This window comes from Crinia signifera, chromosome 1, assembly GCF_055691185.1.
Source record: "Crinia signifera chromosome 1, ASM5569118v1, whole genome shotgun sequence".
NCBI classification, from domain to species: Eukaryota; Metazoa; Chordata; class Amphibia; order Anura; family Myobatrachidae; genus Crinia; species Crinia signifera.
The window spans coordinates 15234531-15253711 of NC_139217.1; the positions used below are offsets into that span (position 1 = coordinate 15234531).

At 44.4% G+C, this 19181-nt stretch overlaps 1 protein-coding gene across 1 annotated transcript; it reads right to left on the reverse strand.

Annotated features, from left to right (window-relative positions):
- Nucleotides 1–15352: 15352 nt before the first annotated feature.
- On the reverse strand, nucleotides 15353–16294 carry LOC146076079 (vomeronasal type-2 receptor 26-like). Its single transcript, XM_083185967.1, has one exon. It carries the CDS (start codon nucleotides 16292–16294, stop codon nucleotides 15353–15355), a length of 942 nt encoding a protein of 313 aa, XP_083042093.1.
- Between the last annotated feature and the right edge of the window lie 2887 nt (nucleotides 16295–19181).

The following is a 19181-nucleotide window of genomic DNA, read 5'->3' on the forward strand; positions in this document are numbered from 1 at the left end:
AACAACACATACACAATAAAAGTACAGTATAACTATATTACACCCACAGCCCATATTTACATACACTTACCTACCTTGACATGTAGGTAGGTATCCTCCGTCCACCGGTCCTGAAGAAAATACAAATGTCTGTGTGTGTTTTTCCGACATCGCATCATATTAAATTTGCGAATTGTATACTTTTTAATGGGAAAACATCTGGATGCGTAAAGTGTGTTGAAAAATTGCCAGTTCAGAGTGTGCAAATTTGCGGCAAAAAGTGCAAATTTGCATTCCATTAAATGTCACCCTAAATTTCTAAAGTGTTTTTTTCATATGCTTAATTTTAGTGAGTGTGCTGAACCAATGAAGCGGACATACTGTAGGGGTAATTCAGAACTGATTGCAAGATCACAAATTCTCACAGTGGTCGATTATCGGTACACTACGCATGTGTATGGTTCGCAGCATGCATGCACAAGGCCATCCTGTAATACATGTTCTGCATACAGCAAGGTGATTGAAAGGCAGTGGGCGTCTGTGGGTGGAAACCGACCGTTTAGTAGGAGTGCAAAGAAAAACGCAGGTGTGCCAGAATGAATGATGGGAGTATCTGGGGAACGGAAGGCGTGCCTGAGCGTGTTAGGGGAGGGTGAGTGACCTCAGCCCCAGGCCAGATACGTCTGTTTTCATTGCAGCCTCTGACTAAGTCTCTGGCTACTCTGAGTTGTGCCCAGTGTATCATTACATGGTGAGCGATCTTATTTTATATTTCTTCTTTCTCTCCCTCCTCTATTAGTCCCCTGTCTTTGGTAAATAGCCCCTACCCCTCATTTTCGCCTGTCCTTGAAACACTGCTGACACCCCCACCTGGTACCTATACAGAATTGTGGCAGGGGATCCTGTCGTGGGGCCGTTCGGCAGTTGGGGCATCCCCTACTTCAATGCAGCTCTAGGTGAGAGGCAGCTCTAGGAGCGCTGCATTGCATGCATCCTCATAGCCAGGAAACTCAGCATGACTGCTCTGTTTCACTGCTTAGGAATGGCAGGACGGCCTCCATCTCACTAAGGGGCCATCGGGGAGCTGAGTGCACCTGCTGCGGCTGTACCGTCACCCGCGACTGCTGCAGTTGGGTCGGGGTGCATGTGGCAGCCGGCATCTTAGGTTTGCAGGGGCTCTGGCAGCCGTGGCTCCTGTGAAGCTAGTGGGACCTTTTCTTGCTAGGTCTACTTCCCCTTTTGCACAGGCACCTTTTAGCAGGGCTGTATTATGTAGCAGCTCGCTGTGTCGGGTGCATGCTACAGCACCCACTGGCCCCACAGGCCATTCTGATGATGAGTTAATTAATGTTGCTGCAACCATGGATTCCATGGCTGTAACTGCGCCCGCTGGCAGCCCTACACATGCGTACTCTAGGTCGCACTCCACTAGAGTGTCCAGTCACTGACCTGCCCAGCGCAGGGCACTCTCATCTGGCCGCACGCCATTGCCTGACCATGGATCCTGAGGTTCATGCGCCCCCTAGCAGAGCAGAACCTGGTGCAATGGGATGGCGGTCCGTCCATGGCAGGGGGCCCTTCTTCGGACACCAGTCACCTGCACCCCCTATACCTGCTGGGAATGCAGCTAGCCATGCCTCACCTGATGTGTCCCACCCTGATCACTCTTCTGGGTGGCTTACTATGGGAACTGATCCACTCTGGGGTCTGCAGTGCTGCCTGCCAATGCAAGGAGCCACAGGCACGAGCGGCATCGCTGCCATCATGAGGCAGACATTTTCTGCCTCTGAGGTGTCTGGTAGTTCTGGAACTTGTTTAACAAGGAAAAACATAGAAAAAGAAGAAACTCGGGTGGGGTGCACTCTTAATCCCCAAACTTGAAGTTGCTCAGTTAAGATGCTTTAATATGGTGTTTTACTTTTATTTATATTTTTATTTTTTTATGCTAAGTGTAATAACTTATAATCCCAAAGTAAAAAAAAAAAAAAAAATATATATAAATACAAGTAAAAGACCATATTAAAGCATCTTAACTGATCAACTCCAAGTTTGGGGATTAAGAGTGCACCCCACCCGAGTTTCTTCTTTCTCTCTGTTTTTCCTTGTTAAACGTGTTATAACTCGGGGGTGCACCACTGACCATCACATCTATTAAGCTATAGCCAAGGGCAGAGGCCGAAATGTGATGTTAATTCTGGATTAACCTTCCATTTCTAGTCAGTTTATCCCCAACCTACCTATCTTAAACATTCAATTTTTTCCCCAATTTATTTTTCCCAACCCCTAGTGCAGGTTCCCCCCACCAATTTCTTTCTTAGTTCTGGAACTTGTTCCAGTGGCAAGGCTGATGATTTCCCTGGTATGGTCCCTCAACCACTAGGCCTTGGCACAGATCTTATGCTGAATTAGTGCATGGGGGTTTCCTTGGATAGGGATGCTTTGGATTTGTTCAATATTACCTCAGTTTGGGCAGTGGTTGTGGCTTAGCACCAGTCTCGGTGGTGGGGGTCATTGTCCTTTAGGCTCCATTGATGCCATGGTTTTGGATTCTAGTATTTCCCGCGCTATTGTGCTGGTCCTGTCTTCCACTGTTGGCACTGGCTGTGCTAGGCAATCTTCAAGGGAGCCTGCTGCTACCAGATCTTCAGTGACTGGGGAAGACTTGTCTGGGGATGACGCAGATCCCCCAATCATGGAGCAGACTTGTGAGGTCATTGGTCAGCAGCGTGGTGGTGGTTCGAGGAGAGCTTCCAGAACTTTGTGAGTCCTCTGATCCTGTTTGAAATGCTTCTAGTTGGATGGGTGACAGCGCTGCATCTGGTTGCGCTGGCTCTGGCAAGTCTACCCCTGTGCATGCTAGGAAGGGCAGCATGGTTAGGAAGGAGAGACATCATCATAGGATTTTCAATAGCTCTTTGTCATCTACTTCATCTGACCGTACCACTTTGTCTACTAATGGTGGTCGCCACTCCAGGCGCAGGTGTAAATTATCTAAGAAATCCTCTTTTATTCCTCAATGGTATCAGTGGAATCCTACATGGTACACTGTGGTCTGCATCCCAGAGTTAGGGAAAGGATTCACAAAGGGTGGTATGTCAATATATTTGCTCTCTAGTATGGCTAGAAAGGCATTACATGCGGCTACAAAGAAAATCTCTATTGCTGAGGATGCCTGCATGTCCTATCATATTTGGATACGCTGCATGCTGGTATTTGCTGAATGTTACTTGGAGACACAGCCGGACGAGCACATGGATGTAGTGCATTACCATTATCTTGTGCATCACCTCTTTTCTTCTTATGGGGGCTTCGCTTGGCGAGTACAATGAAGAAGAATTCAGGTGTAAGCAGCATGTTTGCGAGATTTTTGGCTTTGGCATGAAAGATGTGGAGCTTTATGTTGAGGTTAATTAGTCCGCAGGGTCTTCTGTAACAGTTAGATCCACCAGGCCAGGTATGCGGCAGGGTGCTCTCCAATTCAGTAAGCCTGTAAGTAACACCTTTGTGGTCACATGTGGGGGGCATGGCAAATGTAAGGCCTATAACAATGGGCAATGCATGTTGTGTGCACATTTTTATTTTCGCCATCCCTGCATTAGGTGTGGTGCTGGGCACTCTAATAAAGTCTGCACCAGGAAAGGAGGCGGGTTGCCATCCTACACTAGGCAAAGTTGTGGCCCTGCAACTCCATTGGTCAGCTAAGGCTCTCAGTGGCGTAGCTACGTTTTGGGTGCCCCCCCGCCGTTAGGGCCCCCCCGGTCGCCGCTTCCGACGAGCACCCCTACCCCGCCGTCCCGCCGAGCACCCCTACCCCGCCGCCCCGCCGCCCATGAAAACCCCCCCTCAATCCCCCACAGCGTTACCTATCGTGCTGGTCCCGGCGGCTCCGTTCTTCTGCTGAGGACCACCAGAAAATGGCCGCCTCCATACAGCAGACAGTTTCAGAGAACTGTGTGCTATATGGGGGCGGCCATTTTGTGAAGGTCCTCAGCTGAAGAATGGAGCCGCCGGGACCAGCGCGATAGGTAAGTCTGCGGGGGATTGAGGGGGGGTTAAACTATAGCACCACAGCCCCCGGCGCCCCCACATGCACAGCGCCCCCCCCGCGGTGGCGGGGGCTGCGGTGCTATAGTTACGCCCCTGAAGGCTCTTACAATTGTTGACCTTCCTGCCCTTCTGCCTCTACTATCTAGGTACTGTACCTACCTCATGCGTATGCTGAATTTCTGCCTTTAGGATTCGCTGAAAGTTTTTTGTTGCCTATTTCAGGTTCCATTAGGCAGGGGCTGGTTAGGAATTTGTGCTCTGCCATATCCTTCATGCCAAAGTGCACTCAAAGGACCTTTCGGGACCCTCCCATTCCTTCTTTGGTACTTTCGCCCATGGGTGTAGTTCCTAAGAAAGTTAAAGTGCCACTCACCTGGTATAAATTTAGGTCAGTGATTCAGTGTTGCATTTTGCAGTTGGGTCTGTCTCCAGAAGAGGCACTCACTCATTCCGCATTGGTGCCACCACGGCTGCTGTGGCTGGGTAGGGCAATGTTGACACTGGGTAGATGGAGGTCTTCTGCAAATAAACTATATATCAATCCTTCATATGTCAGTGTGTCCACTTAAGGAGTAGCTATTTGTTGTGTTTTGAGGGGGCCTTAAGGAATTTTTTATTTTACTGTCAGTGTTTGTTACAGTTTCTATAGGCTGTCAGAACCCCCTCTCTTTGCCCCAGTTAGGATGCCTACTTATTTCCATTTGCTCATTCACTAATCTTGTCCATATTTGTTTTTCAGGCTAGCAGCTGGATCCGCTATTTATTTGGGTTATAGGGCATTCTTACATCCATTGGCTGGCTAGGTCTTCAGTTGCATCTGATTCTGCACTGTTCCGAGTTATCCTTGTTTAGATGGATAGTACAGAGGGGTTTTGCGTTGGAGTGGGCTTAGGGCCTTAATTTGGTCCACTGCTTCTGGCAAATTCCTTCTTAGAGGAACAAAACCATGTGCACTGCAGGTGGGGTAGATGTTACTTGTGCAGAGAGAATTAGATTTGGGTGGGGTTTTAATTCAAAGTAAGATCTAAATTGCAGTGTAAAAATAAAGCAATCAGTATTTTCCCTGCACAGAAACAAAATAACTCACTCAAATCTAACTCGCCATGCACATTTTACATCTGCCTCCCTGCAATGCACATAGTTTTGTCCATCTAAGAAGGAATTTGAATTGACTGAACCAAAATAAGGCCCTTAGAGCCTTGTTGTTGGCTTCAGTGGCTAGATTTGATTTCCACCTATTCTTAATTATTAATTTGGGTTGCAATGATCTGACCTCTCGGACAGGCCTAGATTTGTGATGTGATATACCGCAGCAACAGGTGCAGTTATTGCGGGACTGGACATTTTGCCTTTTTGTCTGAGATCATTCCCGAGCAGACATGGAGAAATGGCCTGGTGCCATTGACTTGGTCCAAAGGCAAGTTGTTTGTCTGAAAGGCAGTTTTGCTATAACCCACCGCAGTATTTTCTTTCGTTATCAGCTGATGTACAGTGCTGAATCAGGGATATCTTAGTTTATGGAGGATATTATTGGGGTTTTGAGGTCTCTTTAAAGTGGGTTCTAGGCTATGGCGGTGCCGGTTCCAGGGACCGGTAGTTGGCCAGTTTTAGAATGGGTTTTTGTTTAATATGATAACTCGTTACTTTACCTGAGTGGCAGCTCCGTTTGGAGAAAGTGGAGAGACATGGCAACAGTTCTCATTTAGGGGCATCGTCATCCCAGGTGGGCCTTCATGCCACTTTATTTGCGCTTCTCAAGTTGAGATGGTAGGGAAGTTTGCCCCATTTTTTTAAGCAGTTGTGGTCCCCATAAGGGTGAGGTGATAAGCCCTACCCTTGCAAGTTAAGTTATAGTCAAGAAGTGGCAGCAGGCCCCTCCTTGGCCATCAGGGTAGATGGCCCTTTGCTGATTTTTATATTGAGTGAATTAATTATATTTTCGATTTTATGAAAATGTTTTTGGTAACCGTTCTTCTCCCGCAACTATAGTTAGAGGAGGGCAAATTTGTAATGCTTAGTTTCAAATAAACTAAGTCAAAACCGCCAGGCGTCATCATTGCTGTTCGTCCAAGGAGTAGCTGATGCCAGCCGCTGTCATATGTTTTCCTTGTGGGAAACAATAAGCTGTTAACGCTGCGGTTCTGTCTAACCACCTGCTGTGGTACGTGACCTTGTACTTTTATGTGTTCAGTTTTTGAAGGAATAAAAGTTTATCATCTTTTATCTGCACTATAGAGCGCTCCTGTTTATTTCTCTTTTAGACATATATATATATATATATATATATATATATATATATATATATATATATATAACTATGTGCTAGTCAGGCACTCCCAATAAACAGGTTATGGATTTCCGGTGCCTTCACAATGTGGATACAAATAGAAGGAGCTGGTGCGGCACTCGGTAATAAAATGATGAAAAAAACTCATGGAGCCATAAGTTAGGACAACGTTTCAGTTGTATTTAACAACTTTTGTCAAGTCTTACATGCATGTAGGGGTAGCATACCAGTGTGGTGGGCGGCACTCAATCAGACTCGAACTCCAGTGTGAAGTAAAATAGCCTTAAATCTCCAACGGCGTTTCGGGGTAACAACCCCCGTTTTCAAGGACAGACACTTAACATTTAAATCAGGGTTCAAGTACATCACAGAGTGATAGCAAAGCATCTGGCTCCCAGTTACCCTCAGGTTCCCTTTAGGCACGTCTACAAGAGCCATGATTACAAAAGGCAAAGGCGTGCTACTCGAAGGGCAGGACAAAACAAAAGGCAGATACAATCAATCGTCCACCATTTTAACAAGTGATGAACAAGACGTCCTGGCATTGGGATTGGCGTTTGTCCCCACCACCAAGTATGACGCCTTTCAGTGGAAGGTCGACACCTACAAGTTACAAAGAAATTTGCGTTTAAAAGATCACTTTGGACGTTTTAAGTCACCTCCTAAACAACCGGACGCTCAGGAGACAAAGATACCTCCCCAATTAAAAAAGGTGTCAACAACATCGAAGTTTGATCCTATATTGATGAACCCGTCCATTAAGACTTTTGCACGTTTGATGGACCAATTAGGTGAGCAACCTTTATCTTATAGACATCGTGATAACTTGAGCCCTGGCCAACGGGTAGCCCTTAAAAATTTGTCCACGAGAAAGGACATTGTGATAAGAGGGGCAGATAAAGGTGGCGCTGTAGTTGTGCAGGACACTGTGACTTATAGATTAGAATGCCTTAGACAACTGGACGATATTACCACCTATACCAGATTGTTGCAAGATCCCACTAATGATTACAAGAAAGAGTTGGGAGAGTTATTATCGATGTTTGTTCTTGAAGGTCATATAACCAGTGACTGTAGAATTTCCCAGGTCACCCCTGTTTATACTATCCCAAAAATACACAAGGATGTGAACAAACCCCCTGGTAGACCCATTATTTCGGGCCAGGGGGTCCCTGTTCCATCCTTTGTCGGTATATCTGGATAGCCTTTTGAATCCTTGTGTTCAGGTTATGTCATCGTATTTACAGGACACCACTGATCTGTTGAGAACATTGCAGGGGGCTGAAGATGGTGCAGCCATGGTTGATTTCCAATGTATTGGCACTGCAGATGTAACCAGCCTATACACCTGCCTACCCCATGATGCAGGTGTTATGGCTGTTGGTGCATTCTTGGAAAGTAACCCCCACTACAAAGGTCCGCCCATACATGTATTTTTACGTTTATTACACTTAATTTTGACCAAAAATTACTTTTTGTTTGAAGGTAGATTTTATTTGCAGATAGCCAGGTGCGCAATGGGGTCCTCTGTGGCCCCGGCGTATGCAAATGTGTTTATGCACCATATAGAACAACAAATGTTTTATATCAATGGTAATTTGCGTTCTGAGGTCATAGTGTATAAACGTTTTATCGATGATCTTTTGATTGTTTGGCGTGGAGAACAGGAATGCCTTGGTGACCTTATAGAAATGCACAATGTGTCAACAAGCGTGGTGAAATTTACATATGATATCGATAAAACATCGGTCCACTTTTTGGATGTATCTATTGAAGTAAATAATGGACATTTCACCACATCCTTGTTCACCAAGAAAACAGATAGGAATACTCTCTTGCGCAATGAGAGCCACCATCCTGCTCCATTGCGCAGGGGATTGCCCTATTCACAGCTAATAAGGGCTAGAAGGATTACTTCAGATCCTAAACAGGTTGAACCCACTCTAAACAATATAGGGACTAAATTTCAACAGAGGGGTTGAGCTACAGGCGGCTAAGGAAAAAGCCTTGGCGATTCCTCGTGTGAAACTTTTATGTTACAAATCCAAAGAACCATTGGGTGACAATGTAATTCCATGGGTGAACAGGTATTCGACTCATTCCACACGAAATACTAAGCAAGTTAAGGGATACTGGCCAATAATATCCTCTGACACAGATCTCCCCTTGCTGTTAAATTCTAGGATTTTGCCCAGTTACACACGGGGTCGCAACATTAAAGACTCAGTAGTGAAATATGACATCACAGGTTGGGACAATAAGCAGAGTAGCCATTTCCTGACCAGGAAAAATGGATGTTACCGGTGCTTGGGGTGCACCACTTGTCGCGCCATGAGCATCGGTGGTTCATTCAGCCATCCTCAGTCAGGGAAGAGGGTCCCCATTAACTTTCCACTAACATGTAGCTCATCCTATGTTATATACTTGTTAACCTGTCCCTGTGGTTTAAGTTATGTGGGGAAAACCCACAGACCTTTAAAGAACGTATGGCCGCACATAGGTCAGGGATACACATAGCTTTAAATCAGGGCAGTGCAGAACAACCAGTCCCCCGACATTGCTTAAAGATGCGACACAGTGTAGCCAGTATGAAATCTATAATAATAGACCATGTCCCTGCCAATCTTAGGGGTGGTGACAGGAATAAAGCCCTATTGATGAAAGAAAGCCGCTGGATCCATTATTTGGGGACGGTGGCCCCTAATGGCCTGAATGAGAACTTGGGTCTTCAGTGCTTTCTGTAATTACAATGTATGCGGGCTGTTATTCTGTTGATCACTACTAATCATTGTGCAACTTTTCAGTGATGAGTATGACTGTTGGCTACTCATTTATTGTCACGGGTTAATTTGGTTAGTTCCAACTTTGTCATGTATTGTCATTTGACTTAGGCTCTGTGGTTTCACAGGTGTGTGCATTATTCTTTTAGCCGTGAGCATTGCTATCATTGATTATTGATAATAATTAAATTTGCGTATAGTATATACATATTCATTATTAGATAAATTTCCTGTAGCATGTATTCAGGTTAAATATTAAGCGATAACATCAGCAGATATCATTGTTTTATATATTTTAAATGGATTAACATTTTAAATGTATTGACGTTTTTGTGTATATATTTGGTTGCAGATTGCCTGGCAACACAACATTCTCCCTGTCAAGGCAAAGCCATTGGTCGGATCGCATCACATGACTGGAACCCCGGACGTGTGCGCTGTGCAGTGAAGTACCCGGAACCATTATACAGCTTTTAGGTTCCGTGGGGAGACATTGCGGCGGTGCACCTCTGGTACGTGGTTGACAGCAGTGACGGACGCCAGCGGTGATTGCCCGGACAGGTGAGTAAGGCGTGTCCACGCCAGTTCTGGGTGTTTGGTGGCGGGAATTTCATGTATAAATATGTTATGCAGTTGTATTTTGAGTGTCTGTCCTTGAAAACGGGGGTTGTTACCCCGAAACGCCGTTGGAGATTAAAGGCTATTTTACTTCACACTGGAGTTCGAGTCTGATTGAGTGCCGCCCACCACACTGGTATATATATATATATATATATATATATATATATATATATATATATATATATATATATATATATATATATAAAGCACTTACCCCCCTTGTTTGTAGAAGGATAGGAACTGGCACACGGGTGGATGGTGAAGAAAAGTTGATTTATTGTACAAACACGATTGCACACAACGACAGCTGTACACCTGACAGCTGTTTCAACCGAAATAAACGGTTTTCATCAGAGGTGAGGCACACAGTAAAAGAGCCTGCTTAAATAGCTGAAAATTGCACCAAAATGCATATGTAAATTGGGCCAACCAGGCCGCCACTGACGTGCAGCTGACTTCAATTACACTGAGTGACAGCTGTAGTGGGGGGCGCGGCTCAGGCAGCATCATTGGGATTCCCCGGAGTGTAAGCACTAGGCTAGCTCCGGGAGTCCCGTATCTGCCAGTGTGTGGCAGACGGCAGCTGTCTGTGTGCGTATAGACAATGCCGCTTGACACGTCAAGAGAGGTGGTGACGGGGCTGGTGGGGACAGTAGGTGTCAACCGTGGTGTTGGGCTATAACACCGCCGTACAGGACCACCTAGGTCTGGTCCTGGGGAGCGCGCAGGATTGGTTGTCCATTAAACATTGACAGTGTGTACAGAAATAAACATTGCGTGGGTGTGTAGACAGGTTAGCATGTCGACCACCATAATAATACATGGTATTTGTAGAATCTGAGGCATCTTGTATTTGGAGACATAACAAGGGCATATGAGCAACATGTTTTGCATAGATGAGCTGTCAACATGGATGCATGCCGGCTATATACTCTCAGCCTAATAATATCTTCGTGTTCACTCAATCAAATAATATATGCATGTAGCTCCAGGCTCCAGGGCACTCTGAGCCTTAAAGTCTCCTGATCATTCATATGAGCCATACTGTGTCAACACTCATGGTATGTCGACCATGTAAATAAAAGCTACAACACTCGGCGGTGTCGGAAAACCGTTACATAGGATGTTTAACTCTGCAATGACTACAACACTCGGAGGTGTCAATATACACTTATAGTCAACTATATGGATGCATGTACAACCTGCATAGAAGGTGCTAGGTAGCGATATGAACAGATGTCAATATACAATAGTATATTTATGCATGATCTCAATCATGCCAACAGAGATAAATAGCACTTGGCGGTGCAGAAGATAAACATATACAATATATACAATAAGCCACCTCATTAGCACACGGCGGTGCATGGAGGTGCAGATATATATATGATGCAATAGAACAGTTCTGTTAATGGAAAGTCCACAGTCACAGAAAGCAGCCCATCTTGAAGTCTTCGTTCAAGTCCGGCCGGGCTTGGCACTTCAATTTAAATATCCAAGAGAGCTCTCTTTGGAGAAGTAGTCTCTCTCTGTGAGTGTGAAAGTAAAAGAATGTCTATGCAAGAGAAGGATGCATGAGTGGCAGATTGACAGGTGTAGTCCTCTTCTACTGGATGAATGGCTCGCCAAACATCAACTACTCGTAAGGTTTTGATTTTGAGGTTTTATAAAATGTATTCAGATTTTTGGAAGAATTGGGGGGTTACCTTTGATGTTAGGCCTATCTGATAATTGAGAGGTGACCATATTAAAATCACCTGCAATAATGAGATTTTCCTCCATGTGTGGGGAAAGTAGGGTAGTGATTAAGCGAAAAAAGGATTTGGAGTAAGGGGGGGGGGGTGCATATATATTTGCCAGTGTGTATGTTTTGCCCAGATACTTCACCATCACCACAACATATCTGCCATCCGCTTCCGCCTTCATCTGAGCAACTTCCAATGTGAGAGACCGATGAGCCAGAACGACCACACTACTTGCCCTGGAAGAGAAAGAGGAGTAAGCTACTACATACCATCCCAACATTTGTAGTTTAGGTATATTGGAAGGGACTACATGAGTTTCCTGTAGGAATGCTACATTAATGTCACTCTTATTCAAATATACTGTATCAATATCTTTCGGTGCGTCATCGGTGTATTTATGCTGCCCATATTCCATGTACCGATTTTAAGGTCAGATATCCTAGAGTGTACCAATGAAAAGAATAGTCAAGCCGTGCCATTAGGAGCATTGTAAATTGGGGATTGACTTCTGCCCAACATCCCCTGAGGATAACCCTGTAGCTGAGATCTGCACGAGGAGAGGCTTCCCAGTGTATCCTACTCTCAGATGCCTGATCTGAGAAGAGCAAAATAAAGGAGGGGCAGGGAAAGACATAAATGTATATAAAGAAATACTAGAATAAGGGATAGGCCAAAGGACACAGAACCTCTAGGGAAACTCCCTATATAAACAGAAAACATTGCGGTGAGAAGATTAGGTGGAACCGGCAACAGTATTCAACTCCGCCCACCCACACTCCACGTTAAGAATATTAAACAAAGTATCTTAACATCTCAGACCTCAGACCCCGGGGAGAGGGCAGGGGGGAGAAAGGGAGGAAATGGGGGTGCGAGAAAGGGAGGGGATACACATCTGAGGGTAAAATGTGCCTTTTTGCAAATGACACAAAGGTATGCAACAGGGTAGACACACCAGGAGGGGTAAAACAAATGATTGATGATCTAGGTAGATTAGAGGAATGGTCAAGAGCATGGCAACTACAGTTTAATGCCAAAAAATGCAAAATCATGCACTTGGGTTGCAAAAATCCAAAGATTAAATATAGTATAAATGGCACTATAATGGAAATCTAGAGGGATCTAGGTGTCACTATTTCAGGGGACTTAAAGGCAGGTAGGCAATGTAACAAAGCAATGAAGAAGGCAAGTCAGATGCTTGGTTGCATAGGGAGAGGTATCAGCAGTAGAAAGAAAGAAGTAATAATGCCACTGTATAGGTCATTGGTACGACCCAGTGGCGTAACTAACGCTCAGCAGCCCTGCCATGGCGGGGGGGCGCAGACGCCAAGGGGGCGCAGGGTCACGGGTGACGCCAGAGGCAAGATTCCTGTGTGAGGTGCAGCAGCTTTCTCTCCGCCTCTGGCTGTCTGTGTAAGGATGCAATGACAGGGTTAATTGAGCGTCCTCACACAGACAGCCACAGAGCTCCCCCTTCCACCTTGCATGCTCCATTATCTCTTCTGGGCTCCCTTTAGCCTGCAGCGCTGGGGCTTCAGAGGCTGTGTGAGTGCTGGCAGGCAGTGCTCTAAGTACAAGTGACCTCACACACTTTCACCTTTCCCGGCCATGAACGGGAAGTGAACTGCAGGACGGCATATGTGTGCCTATGTATGCTCAGCTGTGACCCAAATCATCTCTGCACTATTTCCTGATAGCAAGCACCTTCACAAATCTGCTTCGATGTGCAGCAGCACTAAGAAGTAAGTCCCAGTGTGTTTTAATTTTTCTTAATTATAATTAAATTATCATTTTATTTACTATTTATTTTTTACCATAACCCACCCTTTTGACTCCTGCACCCACACTAATTAAGTGTTCAAAATTGTGCTATGGGGCCCATACAGTTTATAGTAATGCCTCTGGTGACACAGCCACACAGCTGCTAAGGGTCGTTTCATATAGGACTGGCCCCTCACAGATTTTGTGTTGTGCCCCCTTTGCCCATTAATTTTAAAAATGGTTGTATAAATGGGTGCCTCACCCTTAATAGAAGGCTCTCATTATAATTTATTTTTAAATAATTAAGTGGCACTCCAGCTGTGATGCTCTGCCACAGTCCTCTGTGAAGGAGCAGAACCTTTGTTCTGTCCACATCTGCATAAGAGTATTAGAGGGAGGGAGAGGTGCAGGGTTAATAGAGACAAGGGGTGTATTAGAGGTACAAGGGTGATAGAGGGAAGGAGGTATGGAGAGGTGCCTGATTAATACTATTTTTTTTTTTTGGGGGGGGGTACGACCTCATCTAGGGTATTGTGTTCAGTTCTGGAGGCCATATCTCCAGAAGGATATAAATACATTAGAGACTGTACAAAGAAGGGCAACTAAAATGGTGCATGGCCTACATCACAAAACGTACCAGGAAAGACTAAAAGATCTTAATATGTATACTTTAGAGCAGAGAAGGGAAAGGGGGGACATGATAGAAACTTTCAAATATATCAAGGGTTTTAACAAGGTACAGGTGGGAGACATTCTTCACAGGAAGAGGATCAGCAGAACACGAGGACATGCACTGAAACTAGAGGGAGAAAGATTCAGGGGAAATTTGAGGAAAAATTACTTCACAGAAAGAGTAGTAGATAAGTGGAATAGCCTCCCATCAGAGGTGGTAGAGGCAAATACAGTAGTACAATTTAAACATGCTTGGGATAGGCATATTGATATCCTTACAAAAAAATAAGGATCAAATATGGTTTGAGGTAACATGTTTAAAAAAGGGGCAGACTAGATGGGCCAAGTGGTTCTTATCTGCCGTCAAATTCTATGTTTCTATGAACTAGGAACATGTCCTATCCTATAAGGACAGTATCAGTATATTATTTTACCAAACATGCGACGTGTATAAAATTACGCGAAGAACAACACGGCCTAGGTGACCCATATACATTTCCATTTAAAAATAAAAATTTAAGAGTAGTAAATATTATATAAGATGAAATTTAAGACTAAAAGTCTAAACAGTAGAACCCAGTAAACATAATGAAGATGAAAAATAAATGGTCAGTGGTCATGAAAGTTGTTAGGTGGTGCTAAAAGCACTGATAAAGATACCGGACGGTTGCGGGGGCACTTTTAGAGGCAAACATCTGTGCTTTTGGACCCATGGGGGTAACGTCCCAGAACAAGAGTCACTTCTTGGGGATGCATACCTACATTCTTTTTACAGGTGAACTACAAGACCCATTACGAGACACATTAATGCCCCCCATGCTGGGTCTTGTGGTTCTCCCCTGAAAATCAATGGGACATCATTGACAGCCCTGGGCTTCAGCCCTGGATAGGTGAAGCCTGGGAGCTGATCCCTCACGGTGCTCATGTGATGACCAGGTGACATTGCGTAAATAGTTTCCCCCAGCTGTGGCATGAAAACGCTGGCTGTTGGAGCCCAGGTGCTGGTTCCAAATTTATGGGGGACCCCAACAATTGTTTTAAACATGCAAATTCCCATTTTGTCCAACAAAATTACACATTTCTTAAAATCTCACCATACTACATATTACCCGAAATCTTGTGATGTTGAATTTCCATTGAGACACATGCGCTTTTATTCATACATCAGTTGTGACCAGTGATCATATAATTCTTTATTTTTTTATTGTAATAAATGAATTTGCTCAATAACTACAGTATATAAATACCTGGCAAACAATCAAACCATGCAGGAGAGGAGACAAGGGCTGGGCCAATGTTTATGTCTAAATACTGTATTTTCACTATTGTATTAAAATTACACATAGCATCACATGTAATAGGTTAGATGTGTAACTCTGTAGAGGTACCTATACATATTCATATAAGGATGTGACATCAGGGAAATTGTTGAGTCTTTGTATAATAATGCTCTACATGAGGCTTTATATATTAATTTTCTCCAGAATGATTTTTCTGGAGTTCAATTCTGGTTTTATAAGCAGAATATAAAGTTTTGGGAGAAATATACAGCCCAGAACTCCAGCACATGAAGTCAGTATGGCGAATATCTCCACAGCCACCGCATCTTTCCCCTTGGTGCTCAGATAAGCCGGGATCATTGCAACCCACACACTGCAGAACACCAGCATGCTGAAGGTGATGTACTTGGCCTCATTAAAGCTGTCCGGTAATGTCCTCACCATGAAAGCCGAAACATAGCTCACTGCAGCCAGGATCCCAATGTAACCCAACATAGAGTAAAACCCAATCACTGACCCTTCATTACACTGAATGATAATTATTCCCTGGTAGGTGTGATGGTCATACTCCTGGTAGGGAGGAGACACAGACAGCCAGACACCACAGATCAGAGCTTGGACAGAGGAGCACACAATGACCACATAATGAGATAATTTGTGTGTGACCCACTTCCTCCAGGGACTGCCAGGTTTTGTGGCTTTGAAAGCAATGCAGACAGTGACAGTCTTGCCCAGTACAGAAGAGACAGCTGTGGAGAAGGAGATCCCAAATGACGTCTGTCTCAGCCTGCAGGTTATATCCACCGGCCGGCCAAGGAACAAGAACACAGAGAGGAAGCTCAGCAAGATGGAGACCAGGAGAATGAAGCTTACAGTACGATTATTGGCTTTCACAATTGGGGTGTCCCAGTAATAAATAAAGTTCCCCAATATAAATAATGTTATGGCAGAGAAAGATAAAGCTGTCACTGAAGATATTTTCCCCACAATGTCCTGTTCATATGACAGAAAGTTGTATGTTTTGGGAACACATCTGACTTGTCTCTCATCCGGCCACTCCTCATCAGGACACCTATGGCAGATCTCACTGTCTACAATGAAACAGACACACACATCAATAGTCATTAGAATTAACAGCCTCTATCCATTTTATTATCAAAAGAATGTTCTTCCATCTGTTAACCTAATGGGGTATTCAATCCCATCCGATATTTCCAATGGTTGGAAATATTGTCCATTAAGTCAAGATTGTGTTGAACTGAAATTCAACCGATTCATCATTTGGTCCATTTGTCCAATCGTCCAAATGAATTAAGACAGTTGAAAAGTTGATGGATCAGCAAAAACATCTGCTAATGGTTGAATATGGCCATGGATTTGACAATCCAGCGGTCATTTTCGATAAGGCAGATTTGACTTTAACCCCTTCACGACATTTGACGTATATATACGTCATGGCCGGGAAGTACTTCCCGACCGTTGACGTATATATACGTCATGGCTTAAAACTGTCACTGCGTCTAGAGACGCAGTGACAGAGGGACGATGTCTGCTGTCCCTGACAGCAGACATGTCCGTGCATGCCCAGGGGGGGCTGCGATGCCGCCCCCCCGTCGGCGATCGCTGTGATTGGCTGTTCAGTGTGAACAGCCATTCACAGCGTTTTCTGTGTCACCGGCGAATAACGTTCGCCGGTGACACGGGATCGGAGGTGATTGGTGCTGTAAAGTACAGCACCAATCACCGCGGGGTGTAAGGGTGACACTGGTGTCACCTCACCTCACCCCGCCCGCCCCCAAAGGCCGTGATTGGTCCGTCGGACCGACGGACCAATCACAGCCAAGGAGGGGGGTTTAAACTAACGGTGACTGCACTGCAGACGCCATTCCGGTCTGGAATAGCGTGCAGTGCGGTCACCGTGCCCAGCTGCCGCCAATACTGACCAGAACCCATCCAAATACTTACCTGATCACTGCCTAGATATTGCTTATTCTTGTGACATCTTGTGACATCCTGTGACATCTTGTGCTGCTGCGAGTTATTAGATAGTTATTAGATAGAGAGAGAGATAGAGAGAGATAGTGAGAGATAGAGAGGCCTAGTGCTATATTTGTGCTGCTGCAGTGTGATAGAGCTATAGATAGAGAGATAGAGAGAGATAGAGAGAGAGAGATAGAGAGAGAGATAGTGACAGATAGTGACAGATTGTGCTATATATTTTTTATATAACTGAAAGAGATATAGAGAGATAGAGAGAGATAGAGAGGCCTAGTGCTATATTTTGTGCTGCTGCAGTGTGATAGAGCTATAGATAGAGAGATAGAGAGAGATAGAGAGAGATAGAGAGAGAGAGATAGTGACAGATTGTGCTATATATTTTTTATATAACTGAAAGAGATAGAGAGAGATAGAGAGAGATAGAGAGGCCTAGTGCTATATTTTGTGCTGCTGCAGTGTGATAGAGCTATAGATAGATAGAGAGAGATAGAGAGAGAGATAGAGAGAGATAGAGAGATAGTGACAGATTGTGCTATATATTTTTTATATAACTGACTGCTGCCCCCCCTTTTGTGCTGATCAGTATAAATTAACTGATCAGCAACTTTTTGGGGGTGCAGGTTTTTTTTTATATATAGATATACCTGTCAGTGCTGCTGCTGCAGTGTCATAGAGTGATAGATAGTGAGAGATAGAGAGATAGAGAGAGATAGTGACAGAGAGTGATAGAGAGTGCTAAATTTTGTGTCTGCTGCCCCCGCCTTTTGTGCTGATCACTATATCTGAGGTGATCAGCAACTTTTTGGGGGTACAGAGGTTTTTTTTTTTTATATATACCTGTCAGTTGCTGCCAGTTGCACTGTCAGTTGCACCAAAGGTTGTGCACCTGCTGCCCCTCACTGGTAATCAGTGTCGCATCACTGATCACCTTTTTTTATTTTTTGTGAGTGCTGTGGGGTCTTTTTTAAATTTTTTTTTTACACACACTGTGATTTTGTGTGTGTCCTGTGGCCACTGTGCGCTGATCAGTGACGTACATCACTGATCAGCTTTTTCGGCACAGGGTTGATCTATTTTTTTTTTTTTTTGATCAAATTCCTGTTGCCTTTGAGCGCTGTTCAGTGACGGACGTTACTGACCAACATCTGTGCTCAATTTTTGGCGCAGGACCTTTTTTTTTTTTTTAACCCCTTCCATTTTTTTTTTTAACCCCTTCCATTTTTTTTTTAACCCCTTCCATTTTTTTTTTTTAACCCCTTCCATTTTTTTTTTTTTAACCCTTCAATTTTTTTTTTTTTGTATTTTTATTTTCTGCACTACATACACACCACACACTACATACCCCCCGGGTTGAAATAAAGTTTGTACCCCCCCCTACACTATACACGTGTTGAAACATTTCACTACCAGTAACACAAAAATATAAATGGCATCCCAAATGTCATCCCAAATGTCGTCCCAGTCATCCAGGAGAATGTATTCAGTGGAGGAGGCATATGCCATGCTTGCCTCTGACTCTGACACAGCCAGTGAGGCAAGCGGGGAATTTGAAGGATTCGTCTTAAGCTCTTCTTCCTCCTCTGGTGATGAGGGACCCCCTCAAAGACGCCCCCGTAGAGCAGCTGAGACCCCCCCCAATAATTGATCTCGTATGGACCCCACCACCAGACAATTTTGAGCCCCAGGTTCCTGAGTTTTTGGCCATCCCAGGAATCCAATTTGATTCAACAGGTCTCAGAGAAATTGACTTTTTCAAATTATTTTTCTCTGATGATTTTATAAATTTAATGGTGGACCAAACTAATTTATATGCCCAGCAGTTTATTGCTCAAAACCCCACGTCATCATTTGCTAGGTGGACCCCTGTAGATGCAGTAGAGATGATGACGTTTTGGGGTCTGGTGTTACACATGGGCATAGTAAAAAAGCCACAAATTAGGCAATATTGGAGTACAGATGTTCTGTACAGCACCCCATTTCACCGTATGGCCATGCCCCGGGCTCGTTTTGAGGC

Coding starts and splice junctions, on each gene's coding strand:
- LOC146076079 (XM_083185967.1), bottom strand. CDS start 16,294: ATGACTATTGATGTGTGTGTCTGTTTCATTGTAGACAGTGAGATCTGC.